The sequence below is a fragment of the Lactuca saligna genome, chromosome 5 (assembly GCF_052625555.1).
Source record: "Lactuca saligna cultivar CGN05327 chromosome 5, ASM5262555v1, whole genome shotgun sequence".
Taxonomy (NCBI): domain Eukaryota; kingdom Viridiplantae; phylum Streptophyta; class Magnoliopsida; order Asterales; family Asteraceae; genus Lactuca; species Lactuca saligna.
The window spans coordinates 261,815,994-261,837,696 of NC_136421.1; the positions used below are offsets into that span (position 1 = coordinate 261,815,994).

Sequence of the window (21,703 nt, forward strand, 5' to 3'; positions counted from 1 at the left end):
ATACATCAAAATTAAACTATTAATAAAAATTTAAATTCCAAAACTTGAGGGCAAGTTTTGAAACATTTTTTTCAAAACAATAGGGTTTCAACTATTTAAATTTCAAAACAATAAAACTTTTGGGTTCAAATTCAAACTATAAAACCTAAGGGGAAAATATGAAAATTTTCATAACAACAAGTATCAAATAACAAATAATCTAAAATTAACATTTAATGACATAATTATCCATATTTGATTTATTTAATGGTTTCTTGCAAAACAATTTATCAATTTAATCAAAATAATCAATCAATTATCACATAAGGAAACAATTATCTTATTAATTGATAAATATCTTCAATTAGGTCAGGAATATAGTGAAATATATCATAAAATTGGATTTATATTGATCTAATATGATAAGGTAACTATCCCAAAGCAAAAACAGCAAGAAATCCCGAGATATGCTCCATCTGACGAGTTGACTCGTCGAGTCAAGCTTGGACTCGGCAAGTTCAGCTATGGACTCGGCGAGTCCAGCCTCCAAAACACCAAAAATCGAATTTTTCAAACATATAATGCATCAATACAATAGAAACCAGTCTAGGCTCTGATACCACTGATGGTTTTTGGTCCTAAGAACATCATATGTGCTCATACAAACCCTAATGCTTGGATCTAGGTTTCTCTATTGTACATGCAAGTTATCCAAGACTATAAACCCTAATTCTAGCATTCAAGTAATCATATTAACATAAGAATAGGTTTAAGATGTTACCTTGATTGTTATGTAGCAATAACAATCCCAAATCTCCTTGTATTGACTTTAGAAAGCTTAGAGTCACAAATGTTACTCCTCTAATGGTTCACAAACACCATAAGAAAGAGGATGAAGAGGAGAGAGGATGGAGGTTTCCTAAAACCGTCTACAAACCCTAGAGAAGTCTTCCCCACGTTTTTGGGTCATAAGGGTCTTATATATAGTAAGGCTATTAGAGTTATCTAACAAGGAAACCCTAATTTGGATGCTTAAGCCCTAAGCAACCCATGGAGCCCTTTCCTCAAGGCCTTGGACGATTTCATATGGGCTTCCCCATCGAATTCGTCCACCTTATAATATAAGGCAATCCATGGCCCAATTGCAATTATCTTATAATTACAATTCCAGTCCCTTAAGTTTAATTAATCTCTTTTAGTCACAAAACTAATTATCAATTAATTATTGACTAATATTAATTAAACAATATGATTTCTCCTTTAATATATTATTCTTATAATACATTAATAAATCATATTTAATCATTTCTCTCCATAATTCATCCTATCGAGTTGCTTTGGTGAAGGCAACCTAAAAGGACCATGCACCATCGGGTCAAGTACATACCAAAATAGTTATGGACTTAGACACTAATCCAACAATTTTAACTACAGTTGTATATTCTTGATAATACAAATTCTTTAAGAATATTCAAAACCATTCTGCAAGAATAGTTTATTCTGTAAGAATATTATTGTTGTATTCTGATAGTATTGTAGTTAATTATTTATATGTTTAATACGCAGTTGTTACAAGTGTATCACTACAAATTACTTGACAATGATTTTCTGATTGAAATGGCTTGAAGAATGACTTGAAGACCTGATGGGAAAGACTTGAAGAATAAATTAAAGAATGATCACACACATTGTTTAAAAATGTTGTTATGTTTTAAGAATTATACTTGTTATTCTTTCAGAATGTTTGTTATTATTCAATGAATCACAATCATACAATGTAATTATTTAGTATATTATTAGTTTAAGAATCGATTTTGTATATTCTTTCAGAATGTATTTACTAGTTTATGGTTGACATTCTGTCATTCTGACAGAATAAAATCGAAAAATATATTTACTAGTTTATGATTAACATTCTATCATTTTGATAGAATAAAATCGGATTTTTAATTTTAAATTAATTTAAACTATTCAGATTTTAAAAATAAAAGAATTAATTATCCCTAAAAATCCGAAAATTTCATTTTTTAACATAGGTTAATTGACTAAAATGCCCTTATGCTCAAATTTGTGTGATTATATAGTACATATTATCCTATTCTACTATCATAGACCATTAGATCACGATCTTTGATTATATTCCATCAAATGGTCCAGATCTCTGCATTCTTACACACAATAGTTACTAGAAACAAAATAACCTAACCATATATATATATATATATATATATATATATATATATATATATATATATATATATATATATATATATATATCATTTGAGAGAGAGAGAGACCAAATGAAATTTGCATAAAATGATTGTGAATCCATGAAAAGTGTGCATTGAAATCACATAGAGATGACCACATTCATACTTATAACATGAATTTGGGCTTGAAATCAAGCCTCAAGAACGCTTGAGTTAAAACATATTCTTATCCCTCCATTCATGATCTAACCATAAACAAAAGTAGACACTATCGCGTTCCTTCAACAAGTTATTAGATATGAAAATCCAAATTTTAGCTCGAGCATATGCATTGACCATCGAAGTTGGTATGCAAGAACCCATTCTCGAAATCAAGAGGAAAATTGAACATTTTCTTGGTGTTCCTATATCTTCACAAACTCTTAGTGTATGTGATTGGGAACTACTCGACGGGCTTGACCTAGAGGATTATCCAATCGTTAATGAAGGTACACAAATTGATCTCACGATCAATCATATGCTATCTTTAGAAAACCGTAGACAAATCCAAATTATAGTTAAGTTTTCATCGAGAAAGCACAACATAGAGGTTGATAGAACAGAAACTGTAGGAAGTCTAAAAGAAAAGATTCATATTATCGATGGGACGCCAATTAAGCAAATGACACTTTTCTTTTCAGGAGTGGAGATGGAAGAGGACTTTCGCAATTTGAGTGACTATGGTGTTGTTGAATTCTCTGAAATCGTTGTATTTCTGAAGACCATGAGTCGATTAGTGGCTGAGCCTCCTTCTCGTAAGCTTGACTTTGTTGTTCAAACTTCCTCGGCTCTCCTTGACTCGACCTGTATCCCATTAGAAATGAAGGACTCGAGCACGGTGAATGAATTAAGGGAATTACTATTGTCCAGGAAATTACTACCAACCGACGACTACATATTTATTCATAAACAGAGGATCATGCGTGAAAATTGTAGCCTCCGCTGGCATGGAGTTGAAAATGGTGATTATCTTTACGTATTCAAAGGGACTATTAGTCGTGGGTAATTTTCGTTATTTAGACTACAACAATATTATGAATATATCTTGGTAATACTTGGTATTACACATATTTTTAATGCAATGAAAAGATTATTATTTCGAATTCATTCAAAAATTTATCACATTACTAAACAGGAACTACATCGGCCGTTCATCCTTCACATATGATGGGATTTACGAGAAGCGTGCATCAACAAATGAATCCACAAAACTGGCTACCATTTGTTAGTTGTATGTTTATCGCATATAATGAATTTTTATCTCAAGACAGTTTTTTTTTATTCTACTTTTTCTTTCCTTTTTTCTAGAATAGCTGCAAAATTTTGTTTAGGAACTTAAAACAAAACAACCAATTAAGAAAAATGCTTATCATATTAATACGAGTCTCAAAACAACCATGAACCAAATACTTAAAACAAGATTATAATTCGTTCCTTTTCCTCAAGGTTGCAACGATATTAATACGAGCCATCATAGCTACATTGGGAATATATACTGTCGTTTCAGAGAGATCTTTTTTGGTCAGTTTTAATCGAAATCCAAATAAGCCGATTATAATTCGTTCCTTTTCCTCAAGGTTGCAACGATATTCATAAATCAGAATTACCGATCGAAATAGCCTACGTATACAAACTACATTCACATATTTGTAAACGCACGTGACCTTTAAATTAATACTATTATCTAGATCAGATATACAAAACAACAAAGAGAAGCTAAAACTATTGCGTTAAAAGCTAATTCACCGACTCAGAAGTGGTTAATGGGGACTGATGAGTCAAACCATCCTTTAGGGTATCGAAAAAAAGATACAAATGAGAACCATCTTCAACACCATAATCAACAAGCGAAGATTCATTTTCATTCATTAACTTTTCATACATAAGCAGAATGAGCCGATCAACGGGAAGTTTTTCTTGAGCTCCGATCTCTTTCTTTAGGTCTAGCACGGTGGCGTTATTGCCAACTTGAATGTAGAAGAGCTTTCCCATCAAGATCTCTACTAACACCCTCATATTGCTCGGACATAAATCATTTGTAAAACTAATCACAAATAATGTTTCAACTAATTAATCGAGCATATTTGAGAGAGAAAAAGGGAGAGAGAGTCGTGCATGGCATGAAACATGGTCATATGGGATGCATTGTCGGGAAGTTGGTTTTTGTTTTAAGCATGACAAGAGAATAGGAACTTAGTGACTACTATATATAAAATGCAGAAAATATCTATTTTTTTGTTAGCTTACGTGTCGTTAAATGCATGTATTTTGTTGGGTATTTTCATGTCGACGGAACAAATATACAAATTGTCTATACCAGAAAAGTGTGGGGCTAAAGGACCCAGAATCTTGTGAAACAAACCCCTTAAAACAAAAAAGAAGCCAAAATCTTGTGAACGTGTCATCTTTAAAATTCATCAAAATCAACAAAATTCCACATTATCATATCCTCTTTCACTTTCCTCCAAATCTAAAGGAGGTGGCTTTTATATGGGAGGTTTTTTATTTTTATTTTTAAAGTTGGTCTGTTTATGATAGGTGTTATACAGATAGTTCAGTTTGATATTATATGGTAGAAATATGCTAGTTTTGATTGGGTGCCATCACTTTTATAACCTTTTATATATATATATATATATATATATATATATATATATATATATATATATATATATATATATATATATATATATATATATATATATATATATATATATAGAGAGAGAGAGAGAGAGAGAGAATAGGTGTGAGACATGTATTATATGAATTTAATTAAAAAAAAAATATGACATTTTAACAATTTGAAAAGTTTGAATTTATAAGAAAAAATTTGAATTATTAAAATTAATAAGATTTTAATGTATTGAATACATTACATATATAAACCCTTTCTAATAAATAGTTTACATATATATTACCTTACACATTAAATTTGGAATTTTAATTTAATAAAATGAAAAATACAATAAAATAACAAGTGAAAAATAAAAAATTTAAATTTTTTAGAAAATAACATTTGTACAAATAAAGGACAAGAGAACATTTAGCAAAAAAACCCTTCAATCTATTATATATATATATATATATATATATATATATATATATATATATATATATATATATATATATATATATATATATATATATATATATATATATATATAACGTGAATGTTATAACTTTAATCTTATACTTTACTCATAAGTACTGTTATTAAATAATTAATTTTTTATCTTTATTATAAATTATATAGATGATTTTTTAAATATGTAATTACGATTTCTATATTATTTTTAACAAATCATATTGTTAAATAGATATTTCGAATTATACATTGAATATTGTAACATCTTGAGATTTAGCTACTTCTAAATTCATCCCTATGCTTTTGTCATACGACATTGTAGTCACTAAGTCTATGAGAATGAGACTTGAAGCCTTTAGATACTTTGGTAATTAGTAGGGTTGTGCATGGGTCGTTTTTGGACCCCAACCCAACCCAACCCAACCCGTAAATGATCGATTTCTGGTTTTCAGAATCCAATAGGATCGGTTTTTGGTCGGTTCGGTTTATTGGTTTCTGATATCGGTTTGGGCGGTTTCTCGGTTTCTTGGGTTCAACCCATACACTTACGGTTTCTGGGTTTAAACCCATGGGTTTTGGGTTTGAACCCATTTTCCATAAATGTAACAATTAGTTAAATAATTAAAAAAACACCTAATTGAAGTTAAATACTTCAAAAAACATGAGTTTTACAACCAACTTGTCTATTACAACCAAGCACACAATCAAACTAAAACATAAAGTTCGAAATTGTCGATTAGACGGTTACAACTAAACACACAATCAAACTAAAACATAAAGTCCTGAATAGTCAAATAGTCGATTACAACCAAAAGTCCAAAACACGCAAACATAAATCTTCAATCCACATCCATGTAAATCTCTTCACTAATTCCCCATTCATTTACAAACCAAAAAACATTAGTATTGATCAATGATTATTGAGTAATAAACTTGTGTAAAAGTATAAAATTATAATAATTGAGTTATAAACCTTTAAAATTCAAGTAAAATCCTTATCTATGCAACTCCCTTGACCACACCCCAATTCCTCTACAAACACAAACGTATAAAACAATAGTATGTAATTAATTAATTATAAACATATATAATTACAAAACTTATAATTATGTAAAAAATAGTAAAATATTTACTGGTTTCTATTGGAACCAACTTCTCTCGCATCTCTTCCATATATAAAGTCGTCATATTTTTAAACTAGATTTCAATTGGGGTGTCCCGTATCCAATCTTGTGTGCAAATCAAAGCTTCGGCAGTCACATGTGTAAGGGAGCTTCTACTTTCATCAATCACCCTCCCACCAGTACTGAATGCAGACTCTGATGCAACTGTAGAGATTGGCATTCCTAAAACAAGTTTCTCTACCTTAGAAAGTACACGAAACTTTGTTGAATTAGATTTCCACCACCCCAAAATCTGGAAATCCTCCACTCGCTTTTCCATCCCATCTGATAAATAAATCTCAAGCTCTATTTTATTAACCCCATGCCCACGTTGTTCCATAAACCTTTCAAAATCGTCTTCCATATCAACTCCATGCCCAAAATCAAAATAACTAGGTGTAGAAGACGATGCACTCCTTGTCTTTTCACATCTTTCTCTCTCCGTCTTGCTCTTGAAGTGTTGAAACAAGTCTTCTAGTGTTTTGTTGACATGCTCTAGAATTGTTTTTGTTTTGGTAGAATTCTTACCATAAATCAACTCCAAGCAATACTCCAAATAACACATCTTGTTGCGGGGATCTAAAACGACAGCAACATGAAGCATGAAGTTCATGCTCTCAATGTTGTCCCAATATTTGTCGTATTTTTCTTGCATCGACTTTTCCATCATTTTCTTTTTCTCGTCTGTGCTTGCATATATTCTAGTTATGCTTGCTTGCACTATCACAAATTCCTTAAAAAATTTATTTGCTGTCACATACTTGGACCCAGATATCTTTTTTGTGACATTGTAAAAGATCCTCAAATACTCGATAAAATACCTACCAAATCAATTAAATAATATTAGATTTCACAATTGAAGTGTATATATATATATATATATATATATATATATATATATATATATATATATATATATATATAGCAACCTCCCAATCGTCGGCATCGGGAGTCCCTAAAACTTTCTCATTTCTTCTTCTTTTTCTCGTAGTCACCTCACCATCATCAACCTCACTTCCGCAAAAAGTTTTAAAACCACTATCAATCGCAAGAAGCCTACAATACAAATTAAAATTCAATAAAAACATTAGTATGTAAATTATGAAAAAAGAAATTAATATATCATACTTAATAGTATATAAAATACCTATCAAACGCCGCCTCATACTTTTCTGCCGTCTCTAACATCAAATAAGTAGAATTCCATCTTGTGTCAACATCAAGGGATGGTTTCTTACTACAATTAATCTTCACTTTCTCAACACATTCTAGGAATGTAGCAAACCTAGCACCCGATGACCTCACATACTTCACAACATTTCAGATCTTTGTGATGGAACTAAAATGTTCTTCTAACCTGTCCCTAACCACAAGATTTATGATATGAGCACAACACCTCAAATGCAAGTATTTGCAATCCAAAAAAGCATAGGGTCCCCTAAGCATGGTCGCTAGATACCTAATTACCCCATCATTTGAGGAAGCATTATCCACAGTCACTGTAAACACCTTCTTAATTTCCCAATTCTGTAAGCATTTATAAACGAGTTTTCCTATGGTTACACCTTTGTGATTTGCAATGGGACAAAAGTTCAGAATTTTCTTTCTCAAAACCCACGTCTCATCAACCCAATGTACCGTTAAACAACTATAGTTAATGTTTTGGATGGATGTCCAAGTATCAGTTGTAATGGAGACGGTTTGGTTTTTTAAAACATCCTTCAATTTATACATTTCTTCTTTGTATATCTACAAACAATCCCTTGCAACAGTCCACCTTGAAGGCAATTTAAATAGAGATTGCAAATCCCGTGAATATTCCCTAAATCCTTCATCTTTAACTATACTAAAAGGTTGATTGTCTTTAATACACATGCGGGCTAAGGAATTCCTACATTTCTCTTGGCTGAATGAATGAACTTCCAAAGAAGTAGCCCTCGAGTCTCCCACTTTTTTGAAACTCAACACAGATTGTTTTTTCGTATCACCAACTTTGCCTTTAGGGTCGTAAACAGGAGATGTTGAACAATAGAGTCTTAAATGATTTCCCATTGCACTCGTACCATTTTTCTTTAAATTTGCACACATCATTGTTGAACAATATGGGCATTTCACTTTCTTAGCACCCTTCTTTACGGCATCTCGATCAAAATGTTGCCATACACAAGATACTCTATGACCACCACCCTTATTATTTGGAACTTCTTCATCATCTCCTTCATCAACATCAAGATCAACATCAACAGTTTGTGGAGCATCAACATGAACAGTTTGTGCATCTACTTGAGACCTTTCCATCTACATAGAAAAAAAACAATCAACAATCCATATGTAAACCAAAAGATTTCAGGAAATAAGAAGCTTCAATTCAGTAATATTCATCAACATTTCACAACAAACCATAAGATTCACAGCTTTCAGAATAATATTACAATATTTAAGCAATATTTATCAACATTTCAGAGCAAGATTTCAGGCAAAATCTACCAAAATCCCTTGATTATTTTGATAGCAAGTAAACATAATAAGATACTAAGAGTAATAAGATTTCAGCAAGATTTCCATAATTCTTAAATACTTGGAACGAAGTCACGAACCCAAATCAGAAAAAAACGAAGTCATGAAATCAGAGACACATTGCCAAATCGCCATAATTCTTCAATGACAAATTGACAAATCCACAAAAAAGAACAGAAATCAGAAAAAATGGCCTACATATTTATTCTAATCATTGAAAAATGGCCTCTGTATTAGTTCATCATCTCACATCATTACATTCTAGTGATTCTACATGAGCACAACATTCAAATTTCAGAACATAAGCACAACAAGGGAAATTAGAAAAAAAAAACGAAATCAGAGGAACGAACCTCGGATTGGTGGCGCCGGAAGTTTGGGGTTCCGCCAAAAGTTTGGGGTTCACTCTTCAGTCGTCTACTCGTCTTCAGTTGATCAGTTCAGTGGGATGCGGCTGCGCCGATGGGGAACGCCGAATGCGAGACTGTGAGTGTGAGACTGAGTACCGAGGGCAAGTAGGGCAAAACAAAAACGGGAGTCAATGACCTGTGCTTCTTTTATTTATTTTTATTTTTTAATATATATATATATATATATATATATATATATATATATATATATATATATATATATATATATATATAAACGTAAAATAATCAGTAAAAAGCATCGGCTTTGCGGGATTGCTGGGTCGGTTTCTCGGTTTTAAAGAGGGGTCGGTTTCTAGAGTTGTTGGGTCGGTTTCTGGGGGCAAAACCGAAACCGAACCCGGAAAGTGGGTTTTTACAAATTAAAAACCCACATCGTCGATTTTGATTCGGTTTCGGTTTCGTCGGTTTTTGTCGGTTTCTCGGTTTCTTGGTTCGGGTTTGCTCACCCTAGTAATTAAAGCAGGATGAGCACGCCAAGCGTACATGAGAGTACGCTGAGCGCACTAGGGCGCGCCCTAGTACGCTGGTCGTACACTTATGTATGCTGGACATACTTTTGTCAGGAGAAAACCCTAATTTTTAGGTATTAAGTGGTATATAAGCATCATTATGGCTCATTTCTCCCCACCTTTCCAGCCTCTATACCCTTTGAGTCTTCCTTGGCAAACCCTAGTCCCTTAAGAGTGTGTTTGAGCTAAAAAGTATGTTTTTCGTGTGCTTAAGGCAGGAGTTGCATCAAGGAGCTTAGAAGTTGAAGCAAGCTTGTGGATCTTGGATTATTACATTCCCAAGGAGCTCCATAAGGTAAAAATTCTTCACCTTGATGCCTTGTTTGATTAGATCTCATTTTAGGATCCTTATGTTGTTCTTCTTATCCCAAAGGTCCCATTTTTGTGCATGAGTGGTTATTGTTGTTTTGAGCTATCCTTCCAGATCCTAGGAGGGATCCTTAGCCATAAAAATGAGGCCCCTTTAGCTATTTTTGCTCCATGCATCTTGTGGAAGGTCTTAATGGATTAAGACCTTGTGTTAAGGACTTTATGGACGTGTAAAGTCATAAAGTTGGAAACTTTATGACCCTAGTATGCATGTGGACCTTGGATCTGAAGTTTGGGCTTTAGTGATGAATCCATTAAGCACATAATGAACAAAATGGGGTTACGAGGTTACGCCCTGCGTAGCTTGGAGTACGCCCCACGTACTCGCTCAACCACCCAGATGGTGGTCTTCTGCGCAACTTTGCGTACACTGAACGTACCTCCGGAGTATGCCCCGCATACTCGCATTGATCAACCCATGTTGAGTTAACTTGGCTGGGTTGACTCGTGTAACGCCCGGTTCCCAATATGTATTTCACTTATGAATTTTGCATTTTATATTGGGACTCGACGAGTTGGTGGCCCTAAATCGTCGAGTAGGGGCGAATCTTGAACGTGGCTGGAAGAGTCTACTCGGCGAGTTGGAAGCCCATACTTGACGAGTAGATTTGTCCGAATGAAACCCTAAATTTTAGGGTTTGCGTCCTATTTAAATAACTTATATGGCCTCCACTCCAGCCTCCATCACCCTCAGACCCTATACTCGAAACCCTAATCAGTTGGTGAGTGTTCTTGAGCTATTTTGTGTCATTTTAGTGATTGTAAGCTTGGAGAAGGAAGGAATGGCTTGGAGGTCCAAGAAGAAGGCAGTAGATCCAGAGTTTTGGTTGTATTTCTAGTTTTTTTGAGGTAAAAAGCTTCAACCTTGGTTTTCCATCATATAGATATATGTTCTTTAGGGCTTACATATTGTAATTTTTGGGTGATTTCTAAGTCACTCTCGGGATTTGAGTGCATAATAGAGTAATGGCTTCATATCTAGGAACTTTTGAGCTCAACAAGCTTAAAGTTGCCACCTTTATTGAGCTATAGCCCTATCCCATGCATTAGAACTCCTTTATGACTTAGTTTTAGTGTTCTAGCTTCATAACACCCATGCATGCACGTAAAAGTTTGTAACTTTACGTGTTATATCGACCCTAAGAGGCCAGATCTATGATTTGGATGCAATAAGCCCGACTGAAATCGACTTTATGGACTTGGACTTGGGGGGACTCAACGAGTCGTTCATAGGACTTGACGAGTTAGGTCATGGTTCCCCAACCTTTTTCTTTTATGAGCAATATGGTTGAGTCTAGAAAAGGACTCAACAAGATGGATGTGAATATGGACTTGAAGATCAAAGAACTCGACGAGTTCAAGGATGAACTCAACGCGTTCAAGAAAAATGTCCCGACTGATATGAAGAAGACCTCGACGAGTTCAAGAAAGAACTCGGCGAGTCAAGGACTAAATGTCCCAACTAATATGAAACAGGACTCGAAAAGTTCAAGGATGAACTCGTCGAGTCATGAGCAAAAGGTCCCGATTCTGTATGAAGGAGAAATCAATGATTTCTTGAAAGACTCGACGAGTAGGATCGAAGTTCCAGTATTTTGTGGATCATGGAACTCGATGAGTTGGTGGACCAACTCGACGAGTTGAGTCAACCAGATGTTGACTCTGACCAAAAGTTGACTTTGACCAAGGTGTTGACCTTGTCTTTGATGTTGACCTGAGTTGACTCTTGAAAAGGTTACGTGTATGAAATGGTAATTAAGGAAGGTTGTTATGTGTAGGATTTTGAGAAGAGTTGATCCCAGCACCGAGGATAATTCAGTTATTGCACGACATTGAGGTGAGTTACCTTCCAGTAGAAGTGGGTCTAAGGCCACAATACCGACCCACTAAGTAGGAGTTGTAGTTAGATGATTGTCTTTGTGATAATTATCTGGTATGCCACTATCTGGTACGCTTTATGTGCTAGGATGCTATATGTGTTAGTAGTGGTAGGGGTAAAATAGTCATTGATTACCGGTTGAAAGATATCGAAGGGGTAGAAAGTACCTATGCATGCCTAGCTATATGTTCATGATATGTTATTATGTGGTAGTGATAGGGGTGAAGTATTTCTCAGTTACCGGTTGAAAGATACCAAAGCGGAGGTCATCTCCCAACTATTGATTGAAAGATACCGAAGGGAAGCCCAACTTCCGGTTATGCATGTTAGATACCGGTTGAAAGATACCGAGGGATATGCTTTATAAGTTTATGGTGTGTGATATGATAAGGGAACTCACTAAGCTTCATGCTTATAGTTTTCAGTTTTGTTTTCAGGTACCTCTTTTTCGAAGGGGAAGGAGCTGGCATGGTAGCAACGCATCTCACACACAGGATTTCCACAATATGAGATTCTTAGGAATGTACTATGATATTGTTACTATTTTTATGATATGGTCTTGAGACATGTGATTATGGTTTTATGAAATGATGTGACTCGATGATGTTTTATTATAAACTTTTTTCTAAATCGTTATATTAAAATGAAATTTTTGGTCTTGAAAATTGGGATGTTACAACTCGACTGGGTTGACTCAGTGGGTTTATTGGTTTTGACCAGTTGACTTTGACTTTGACCAAGTTTGACATTGAGGGTATTTTGGAGTTCTTATGGAAATTGGTCATTTGGGGGAATTAGGTATCGTGTAGAGAGCTGAGATTCTAAGTCGGGCCTCATCAGTTCTATTCAGTTTGCGATGTGAGTTTTCCTCACTATAGTTGCGGGTTGAAGGCACCAATGCCGATCCATTGGATTGATATCCTGTAATTATGCTATTGTGCTGTTGTGATCTGTTAGATCGGTATCCTAGTAGATAATAAGTTGTTATGTTATAGTGATTTGTCAGATCTGCATCCTAGTAGATAGGATGATGCTATGCTTATTGATCTATAGGATATGTCTGTTTGTTTATTGGCTGGTTAATTGTATGCTTATATGTTATGTATGTACTTGTTAGTTGGTGGCTGAGGCTTCACTACTTTATGTGTAAGCCAACAGGCCGGGGTATTCCAGCCTGATGGTTGAGGGCCTAGGGTATTCCATCCCGAGGATGATTGGACCCATAGTATGTTGGCATTCGAACCCGATGGTTGAGTGTCTTAGGGTATTCCAACTTGATGGTTCATTGGACGTGTTGGCATTCCAACCCTAGTATGCATGTGGACCTTGGATCAGAAGTTTGGGAAAAAAATATGATATTAAACATGTTTTGAAAGCTACATTATAAACAATTATGATTTTTGGTTAGTTTGAAAAAGTTTAAAATTTTCTTGAAATTTATGGAAAGGAAGGTAAAAGTTTTGTGTAGCAAGGAAGTTGTGACATCCCCATTTTCACGGCCAGAAAAGACTGATTTGTTTATGCTTTGTTTTATAAAATAAGAGTAATCTTTTAAAGAAAACAGTTGCGGAATTTGTTCCCAAAACAAAATATGATAAAAATTATCAAAGCATTTCCTTAAAGAAATGTATTTTCATTATATAACAAAATCTCGGGATGTCATGTTCAATACAGACCAAAAGCATAAACAGAACAAAATAGACATTACAACAGTTATTCATAAGTACTGGTCTATAATCCAAAATCTCTCGTTAAGTCCACCAACTTATACTCTTGTGCCATTACCTGTAATGCAAAGAAAACTGAGTGGGTCAGACTTGGGAGCCTGGTGAGCATATAGGGTTTTCAACCCACAATAATATAATTATTATATTTAATTATCAAAGAATTAATCCAATTACCCTCCCTCATTATCTCCATTTATTTAGTAAAGATTTACCCTAAGAACCGAATACCCTTCTCCCATTCATTCCTAAGAATTACCCTAAGGAATTGGCACAAAGTCTAGTGCTGCCATGGTTCTTAGACTACCTTTGGTGAACACGCAGTTTAAAATAATTAATAAACACCTAGTTCAAGAACACCCATTGAACATACTCCGTTCAATAATACCTAATGAACACCTAGTTCAAAAATCCCTGGTGAACTCAATCACCTAAGGAACACAGAGTACGAAAGCTCTTAGTTCAAACCATGTGATTATAATGTATATATCGATCCTACAATACCACTAATATTATTAACACATATAAATCATATTTCTAAAACAATCTATCCCATCTCGTCGATCCCCACATACTGACCCTATACAATGATCTTACGAGATCTAGCCTAAGGAAATCGATATGAACAACAACTGACGAAGCTGCTTCGAAAATTCCCTAGCAGCAAACGAGGATCAATAAAGACATCAAATGAGGGGAATATAATGAGTTTCACCACGAACCTTCGCTCGTAAAAGAAAGAACCACAAGAAATTTTAAGTCAGGGGTAGTTATCTAGATAACAATGCCTAGGCGTGGTCTGACTATCATGAGGTATTATACCTCCAGGCTTTACCTATCCCAACATCGAACTTTGCCTAGCAGTGGCCTGAATACATGAGGTATTTAACCCCCAGACGCACCCTATCCAGCAATATAACACCAAACATACCTAGTAGTGGTTTATTACCGACACACTTTACTAGGCAGTCTACGAAGTTCCCTTTAATTACTTCGTGAAAGAAAAACGCTGACATATGAAGCTCGGTCGATCACCTCATAAAAGAAACGCTGACTCCAAAGCTCTCTCAAAATAAAAGTATTGGGAAATACTACTAGAGTACTCTCGTACGCTCCTGTAACCGACACACAAAATTGCCAAAAAGACTTTGTACATGATAGTACTTATGGCACATTATAGTACTCTGGTATGTGAAAGAGTCGTACCCGAGAACATAATGGTACCCTGGCACAAGCAGCACCCAAGACACAGAGCTTTGAAAAAGACTTCGTACATAAAATGTACTTTTATACGTAGGACGTACTCCACCGATCATCAATCTCGCAATGCACATACTCTTAATAAGAGACTACCCATTGTCCAAACTTAATTGAACTAAACATCCCTATTTAAGCCTTAACCCATCACTAGGCAAGCCTACAATGCATATAATCAATTTTTGATATTAACTCCGTTTAGGCAATGCTAACTAGTGTATACTTAACAAAGAGTTTTAAGTAATAATATCATATATTCACATCTTAACACATATTGAACCATAACTGATTCGCACGTTGTATATTATCAAATATATCTAACCCGTATTTCGGACGATAACAAATACTTTACACACATATGTATATTTCATACTTTAATCAATACAAGTATAAAAAATCACATTCCTAAAAGGGACTATACACATGATACCTTATCGTATGAACACGTAATTCAAAAATACATAATCCATACTCCCGGATCTTAAATTTGCCTCATTACCTAGTCCATATTCCCAGATGTAAAACTAACATCTTGATCTGATCCATACCCTTGGATCTAAAACTAAACTCCTGCTCTGATCCATACTCTCGGATCTAAAACAAGTTTATCTCTTTATCATTTTATCTTATGGTCCAACCCACCTTTTATCACCTACCAACAACCTCATCTACTCATGTTCTACCCAACATATCTTTAGATGCAAAATACGTATATAGTTTAACTCATTAAAACTTATATAATTCACCCGTTCCACAATAATCTCAAATAAACAAAAAAATATTATACACGTAGCACGTATTTCATAGCAAATACTTAATATTTATATGTTAGAAGAAAGTGAACACACATTCACTTGATTAGAAGATGATCGGACAGCACTACGGCTTGTAGAAGTAGTATTCTTCGGCAGATCTGCAAGATCTGCACAAAAACCGGACTCCTCGCGGGCAGAGCTTCGGCTCGGGAATTGCACTTCTCAGGATCTTCGGAGCCTCGGGAATGATACCGGGGCTTCGGGATAATTATTGCACGAAAAACGACGCAAAAACGCGAGAGAAAGGGAAGAAATGAGCAAATAACTCATTTGCCCTCGACCTCCTTTTATAGGGGCTGGAAGGTCGAATTACGTTGGGCGTAACTTGAGATTACGTTGGGCGTAATGACGATAAGATCGCTGACTCCCCCCTTCGGATAATATCGGAATATATATATAAATTAAATATCGAAAATATTTAATAAACTTCAAAAATTCATATCTTCCTGATACGAACTCTGTTTTCGACGTTTTTTATATCCCCGCGTAGGTGAGACTACGCTCTACAACTTTCGTTTAGACTCCGTCGGCTAATTTTGATTTATTTTTAGTAGGCCGGAATAGGAAAACTCCGTTATAAAATCATAACTTCTTTATCCGATGTCTGTTTTCGCCTATCTTTTTATCGTTTTACTCCTATTAACGAGACCTTCGATTCTCATTTAGATTGTTTCGGCTAAAAACCGCTCGGTCTCAAATCGAGCATTCGGACTGCATACCGCTAAGTCGAAACTTTGAAAAATCATAACTTCCTCATACGAAGTCAGATTTGGGCGTTCTTTTTATGCACGCTCATGGTTTGATGTATTCTATGATTTTCATTTAGATTGCTAAGGCTAAATATCGCTCTAACGTAAATTCACTTTTTACGTCGCGCTGTGTTGTGCCGGTTCTGTCGCGAAACTTCGACAGGTCATAACTGATGGGGTTTGGGCATAAGACATCCTATGTGCTCATACAAACCCTAATGCTTGGATCTAGGTTTCTCTATTGTACATGCTTTGAATCCAAGACTATAAACCCTAATTCTAGCATTCAAATAATCATATTAACATGATAATAAGTTTATAATGTTACCTTGATGGTTATGTAGCAATAACAATCCCAATCCCACCTTGAATTGACTTTGGAAGACTTAGAGTCACAAGTGTCACTCCTCTAATGGCTTACAAACACCAAGAGCAAATGGAGAAGGTATAAAGAGAGAGGAGAGAGGTTAGAATTCATCCTTAGGACTCCTTGGGAACAAGTACACGAATTCTAAGGCCTTAGGGTCTTTATATAGGTGTAGAGATAGGGTTTCAGTCATTATCCTTATCTAGTTGCTTATCCACAAAGCAACCATAAGATAAGCCTTGAAAACCCTTATCCTTTATCCTTTGGACGATTTCAAGGATCCTTATCACCTTGAATTCGTTCAACCCATATTTAGGATAACAATTACCATATTTTGTAACTAACACATAATTACAATTCAGCCCCTCTAGTTTAATTAATTACACTTGATCACAAAATTAATTCCTAATTAATTATTGACCAATATTAATTAAGCAAATATGATTTCTCCTTTAATATATTATTCTTATAACATATTAATAAATCATAATAACCTCTCTCTCTTTATTTATTTCTCCAATCAAGTTGCTTTGGTGAAGGCAACCCAAAAGGACCATGCACCATCGGGTCAAGTACATACCAAAATAGTTATGGACTTAGACACTAATCCAACAGTCTCCCACTTGGATAAGTCTAATAACTATTATGCGTATGACTTCAGATCCTGATCTGCAATCGTAGCTTTCCAAAGCCAATATCAACTCTGATCCTATCAGATACGTGTGTCCTTAGATAAGGGATCATATATTCCTCCATTCTAGATATCGTATGAGATATGATTTCAAATCATTATCTTTGTACTACTTCTCGATTTCCGATTTATGACGACAGACTAATTGAACAAATCAAATTAGCCCTAGCCCGACCGAGCATTTACGTTTGTCATCACTAAACCATCGAGGGGCCCAAATATATCGCTTTTATCCTTCTTTGGATAAAAGGAATGGATAAACTTTGATACAATGCTTGTTTGCACTCATTCACCGAATTACACACAATAATATGTTTTATAACACCAAGTTACTAGTGCGTTTACATATTATCAATGTGCAACCGATTCGCAAGATACAACTCACACATCTCAGTTTCAAGAATATAAGATGTTATCGTCTCACCAATCACTCGTGATATAATTCATGGAGTGATCCAAGTGAGCGTGGGTTTAATCCAATGCTCAAATCATATTCGTAAGCACTCATGAATGTTGCAGCAAACATTTGCTTATGTCTAATACTTTTCTAGACAATCCACACACCAATTCATGACAGTCTTCATTCATATCTACTTCCAACATATGAGCGACTGTGGCCCGTTTGAATAATTCGATTATTCTTAATAAACTCAATTATTCTGGAAGTCAAAACATGCAAATGTGAAACACAAGAATAATACTAATCCCATATGGCCTCAAACCTTTGAGTATAAATAAAACTCCTTTTATTTATCACCATATCGATTACTCATTATTTGTCGTTTCGGGTAATCAACTTCTTACTTGAATTACAACACTTATCCCATGCTCCTAGCATGCACACAATGTTCACCTATGGTTCTTACTTTGTGAAATAGATCACATTGAACACATTTCCAATCATTCTCATTTCACAACTCCGAATCCTTTTTCATAAGTGAAAAAATATCAAAATTCTTGCTACTTATAGAATATGCTAGATTCTAACATTCTATGCAATGATTCTTTCGTAATGTCACTGCACCAAAGTCACAAAGACTATTGCTAATGATGTTACAAAATCTTCTATCGGAGATTGTTACAAGACAATTCCTTAGATATGATGTCTCTCACTCAAAGTACATTCCTTTGAACATCCTTTTGCATAAAAGTTTCTAATCTAGACATAGATTTTCAATATTTACTTCCTAATATGAACACGCTTCCATATTTTCCTCATGACAACTCATTCTTAATAGAATCTTGTCTATTTTTAATGTATGGTCCATCCAATATGCAAACATTTCCATATTTTCCAATACTATACTTCCAACTACTCACAAGCAACCAATCCTCGTCGAACTTTGGATTGTCCTTTGATAGTTGTTTAATTATTTTAGTCAAAACCAATTCTAGTCCCTTTTCCCTCTAAATGCGCTAGACATTTGGAAAATTTTAAAATGGTCAAACATTAAATCATTTGCAATCGATCCTATACCCGAAGCGTATGGGACACGACGCATAATGTTTTATTTGCGATGTTCTCAAAATTCGAATTGTGAAGAGGAATGCCGTAATCATAATCGAAATTTTAAGAACACACTATGTACCTTTGACTAAATTTATCAACATTTCTCAACCTAATCCTTTAGATTTGAAATGAAGCATAATATTCTCTCCCTTAATTATAGCAAAACAACTTTATAACCCTTACTACTTTGCAAGGTTTAACTCTTGTTTTCTATAATTAATATTGCCAACTTTGCAATACGTGCGTTAATAATCATACAATCATAACATTTATGCTCCCACTGACATGATGATTATTATAAAACATAACACTTATGCTCCCACTAGCTTCGACATGTATTCACAAACATCTTAACTTTCAGAAAACAATACCTATTGAATTTCTTAAGTCCATGTTTCTAATACTTAATGCTTTGATAATCTTTTATCAAGGCCTCTTAAGCTTATACACCTTTGCTTTAGATAATTCATATGTGTGTCTAAACTATTAAGACTAATTGCCAAACTTCACAATTCAAATCATGGAAAGGGATACCGTAACCATAATTGAATTCGAGAATGCAACTTTACAATCACTATCTTCTTAAAATCTTTCTTAGTGAAAGCATTTCCTCACAATCATTTTCATGAAGGAGGAAATCTTATGACACTTAGATTTTAATGGTGTATATGTTCCTATCCATGTGAAATTGACAAATTCAAACTCATATGGACCGAACTTTCTTAATCTTGATTTCTTGCCTTATGGTAGCACAGCTGCCCACGACATCTTCCAAGTAGTTAAGCATCTCACCTTTTTCCTATCAATGTACTTTTCATTGATTAAGGTGCCTTGCCTTTTATGCGTTCAAAATGAGAACTCATAGGACTCACATGCATAATTAACTTAATTGGAGCAGCACAGATTCAAAATTATGTCAACACGATAGGTTGTAAACCTTAACTCGTGTGCTAGTGATGATCGATAAGGTTTATTTGATTTGTTCTTGAAACCTTTCTAGACCATTAATACTCCCACTCACTTCTTGACATATAAGATTCTTTTGTCAATAAACATTTCTTGACAAACAAATATTCAAGAGTTAGTGTAGTTTTTATCAAAACACTTCATAAATTGGTCCTAGTCGGTCTTTGTCTTATTCAAGACATCACAACTTTCCACATTTGATGAATGTTATAAACCTTTAATACTTTTCACTCATTGTCACAATCTTAACTTTAAGACTTGTTATTGGAACGAAGTACGATAGACTTCTTGATTTAACCATTTCTTCAATCCTTGATTCCTCTTCTTAAACATACAATTGTACTAAGACTTACTTAGAGGATCAATTGAGATATGGTTCTTAATCATCAAGACCCATTATAAAGCATAAAAGCTACTCTCCTTTCTTCTTTAGAATGGAGAAACTTTTATCTTTCTGCCTACTTGATTCTTCTTATTCGTTCTGCTATTGATTTAAACATTTTCAATCAATTTAGAATTACACTTAATCATATTTACTAAACCTTTAGTAAATCATGACGAATGTCTTTGTTACTCTTATGGTGGACTTTGATCAACACGCAACTTTGTGTACTTGATCTCCTAGTCCTTCACTTGACACTTTGTCAATGAATTAGTCTAATTTCCAAAATATGAAATTTCTCATTCATCGTGCAACCATGTTGCATGATTCCAAGTTTCTTTCCAATTGAAACTTGGGCAATGAAAAACTTTCCCTATTTGGTAAATTCTTGACTTTCCATAACACAATAAGAAACAAATATATTATTGCTAATAGTTTTAACATCAATTTTTCATACACGCCATTGTAAGGATAAATAAATAAAATTTAAAATCAGAATTTATTTTATTGCGGAAAAATGTGTCCTTACAATGCAATTCATTGAAAAACTTATGCTAATACATCTTTCTTAGCAATCTAATTCTAACTCTAAGTAGTAGCTCAAGAATCTAATCTTTGAGAAACGCGATCGAAATCCATTCCTTCACGGTTAGATTCTGCTCACTTCTTCCCTTAAGCTTCTTTTCTTTTCTTCGATCCTTCAAAACATCAATTGTAATCTTATCACATTATGTATTCAGAATCTAGAATGAAGCTTAAAAGAGTTAGTCAATGGATTTTACCTAAATTAGAGCCATACGTTTTGACTCTCCCATCTCTTAGATCTCTTAGGTAAATAGGGCAACTTCGTCTCCAATGCCCCTTCTCTTGGCAATAAAAGCAAATTGACTCTTTTGGAACAACACATGGAACTACTTCAGACATCGTCTTTCTCTTATGATCAATCTTTTCAATCATAGCATGTCTTTCGTTGCCATTGTCTATATCCATAGAGGTCTCGAAGGCAGATTCACCAATCAACTTTGCTTTTCTATTGCGCCAAACCATTGCTGATTCAGCAG

The 21,703-nt window shown here is 34.4% G+C and overlaps 2 protein-coding genes across 2 annotated transcripts; one reads left to right on the plus strand and one right to left on the minus strand.

The window, feature by feature from the left end:
* Positions 1–2,436: 2,436 nt before the first annotated feature.
* On the plus strand, positions 2,437–3,457 carry LOC145046592 (Ubiquitin-like superfamily protein). The gene is made up of 2 exons (XM_078994877.1): positions 2,437–3,230; positions 3,364–3,457. The coding sequence occupies exons 1-2, from the start codon at positions 2,488–2,490 to the stop codon at positions 3,455–3,457; spliced, it is 837 nt and encodes a 278-aa protein (XP_078851003.1). The 5' UTR covers positions 2,437–2,487.
* Positions 3,458–6,510: 3,053 nt separating this feature from the next.
* Positions 6,511–7,146, minus strand: LOC145046593 (zinc finger BED domain-containing protein RICESLEEPER 3-like). The gene has a single exon (XM_078994878.1). It carries the CDS (start codon positions 7,144–7,146, stop codon positions 6,511–6,513), a length of 636 nt encoding a protein of 211 aa, XP_078851004.1.
* Positions 7,147–21,703: the final 14,557 nt, after the last annotated feature.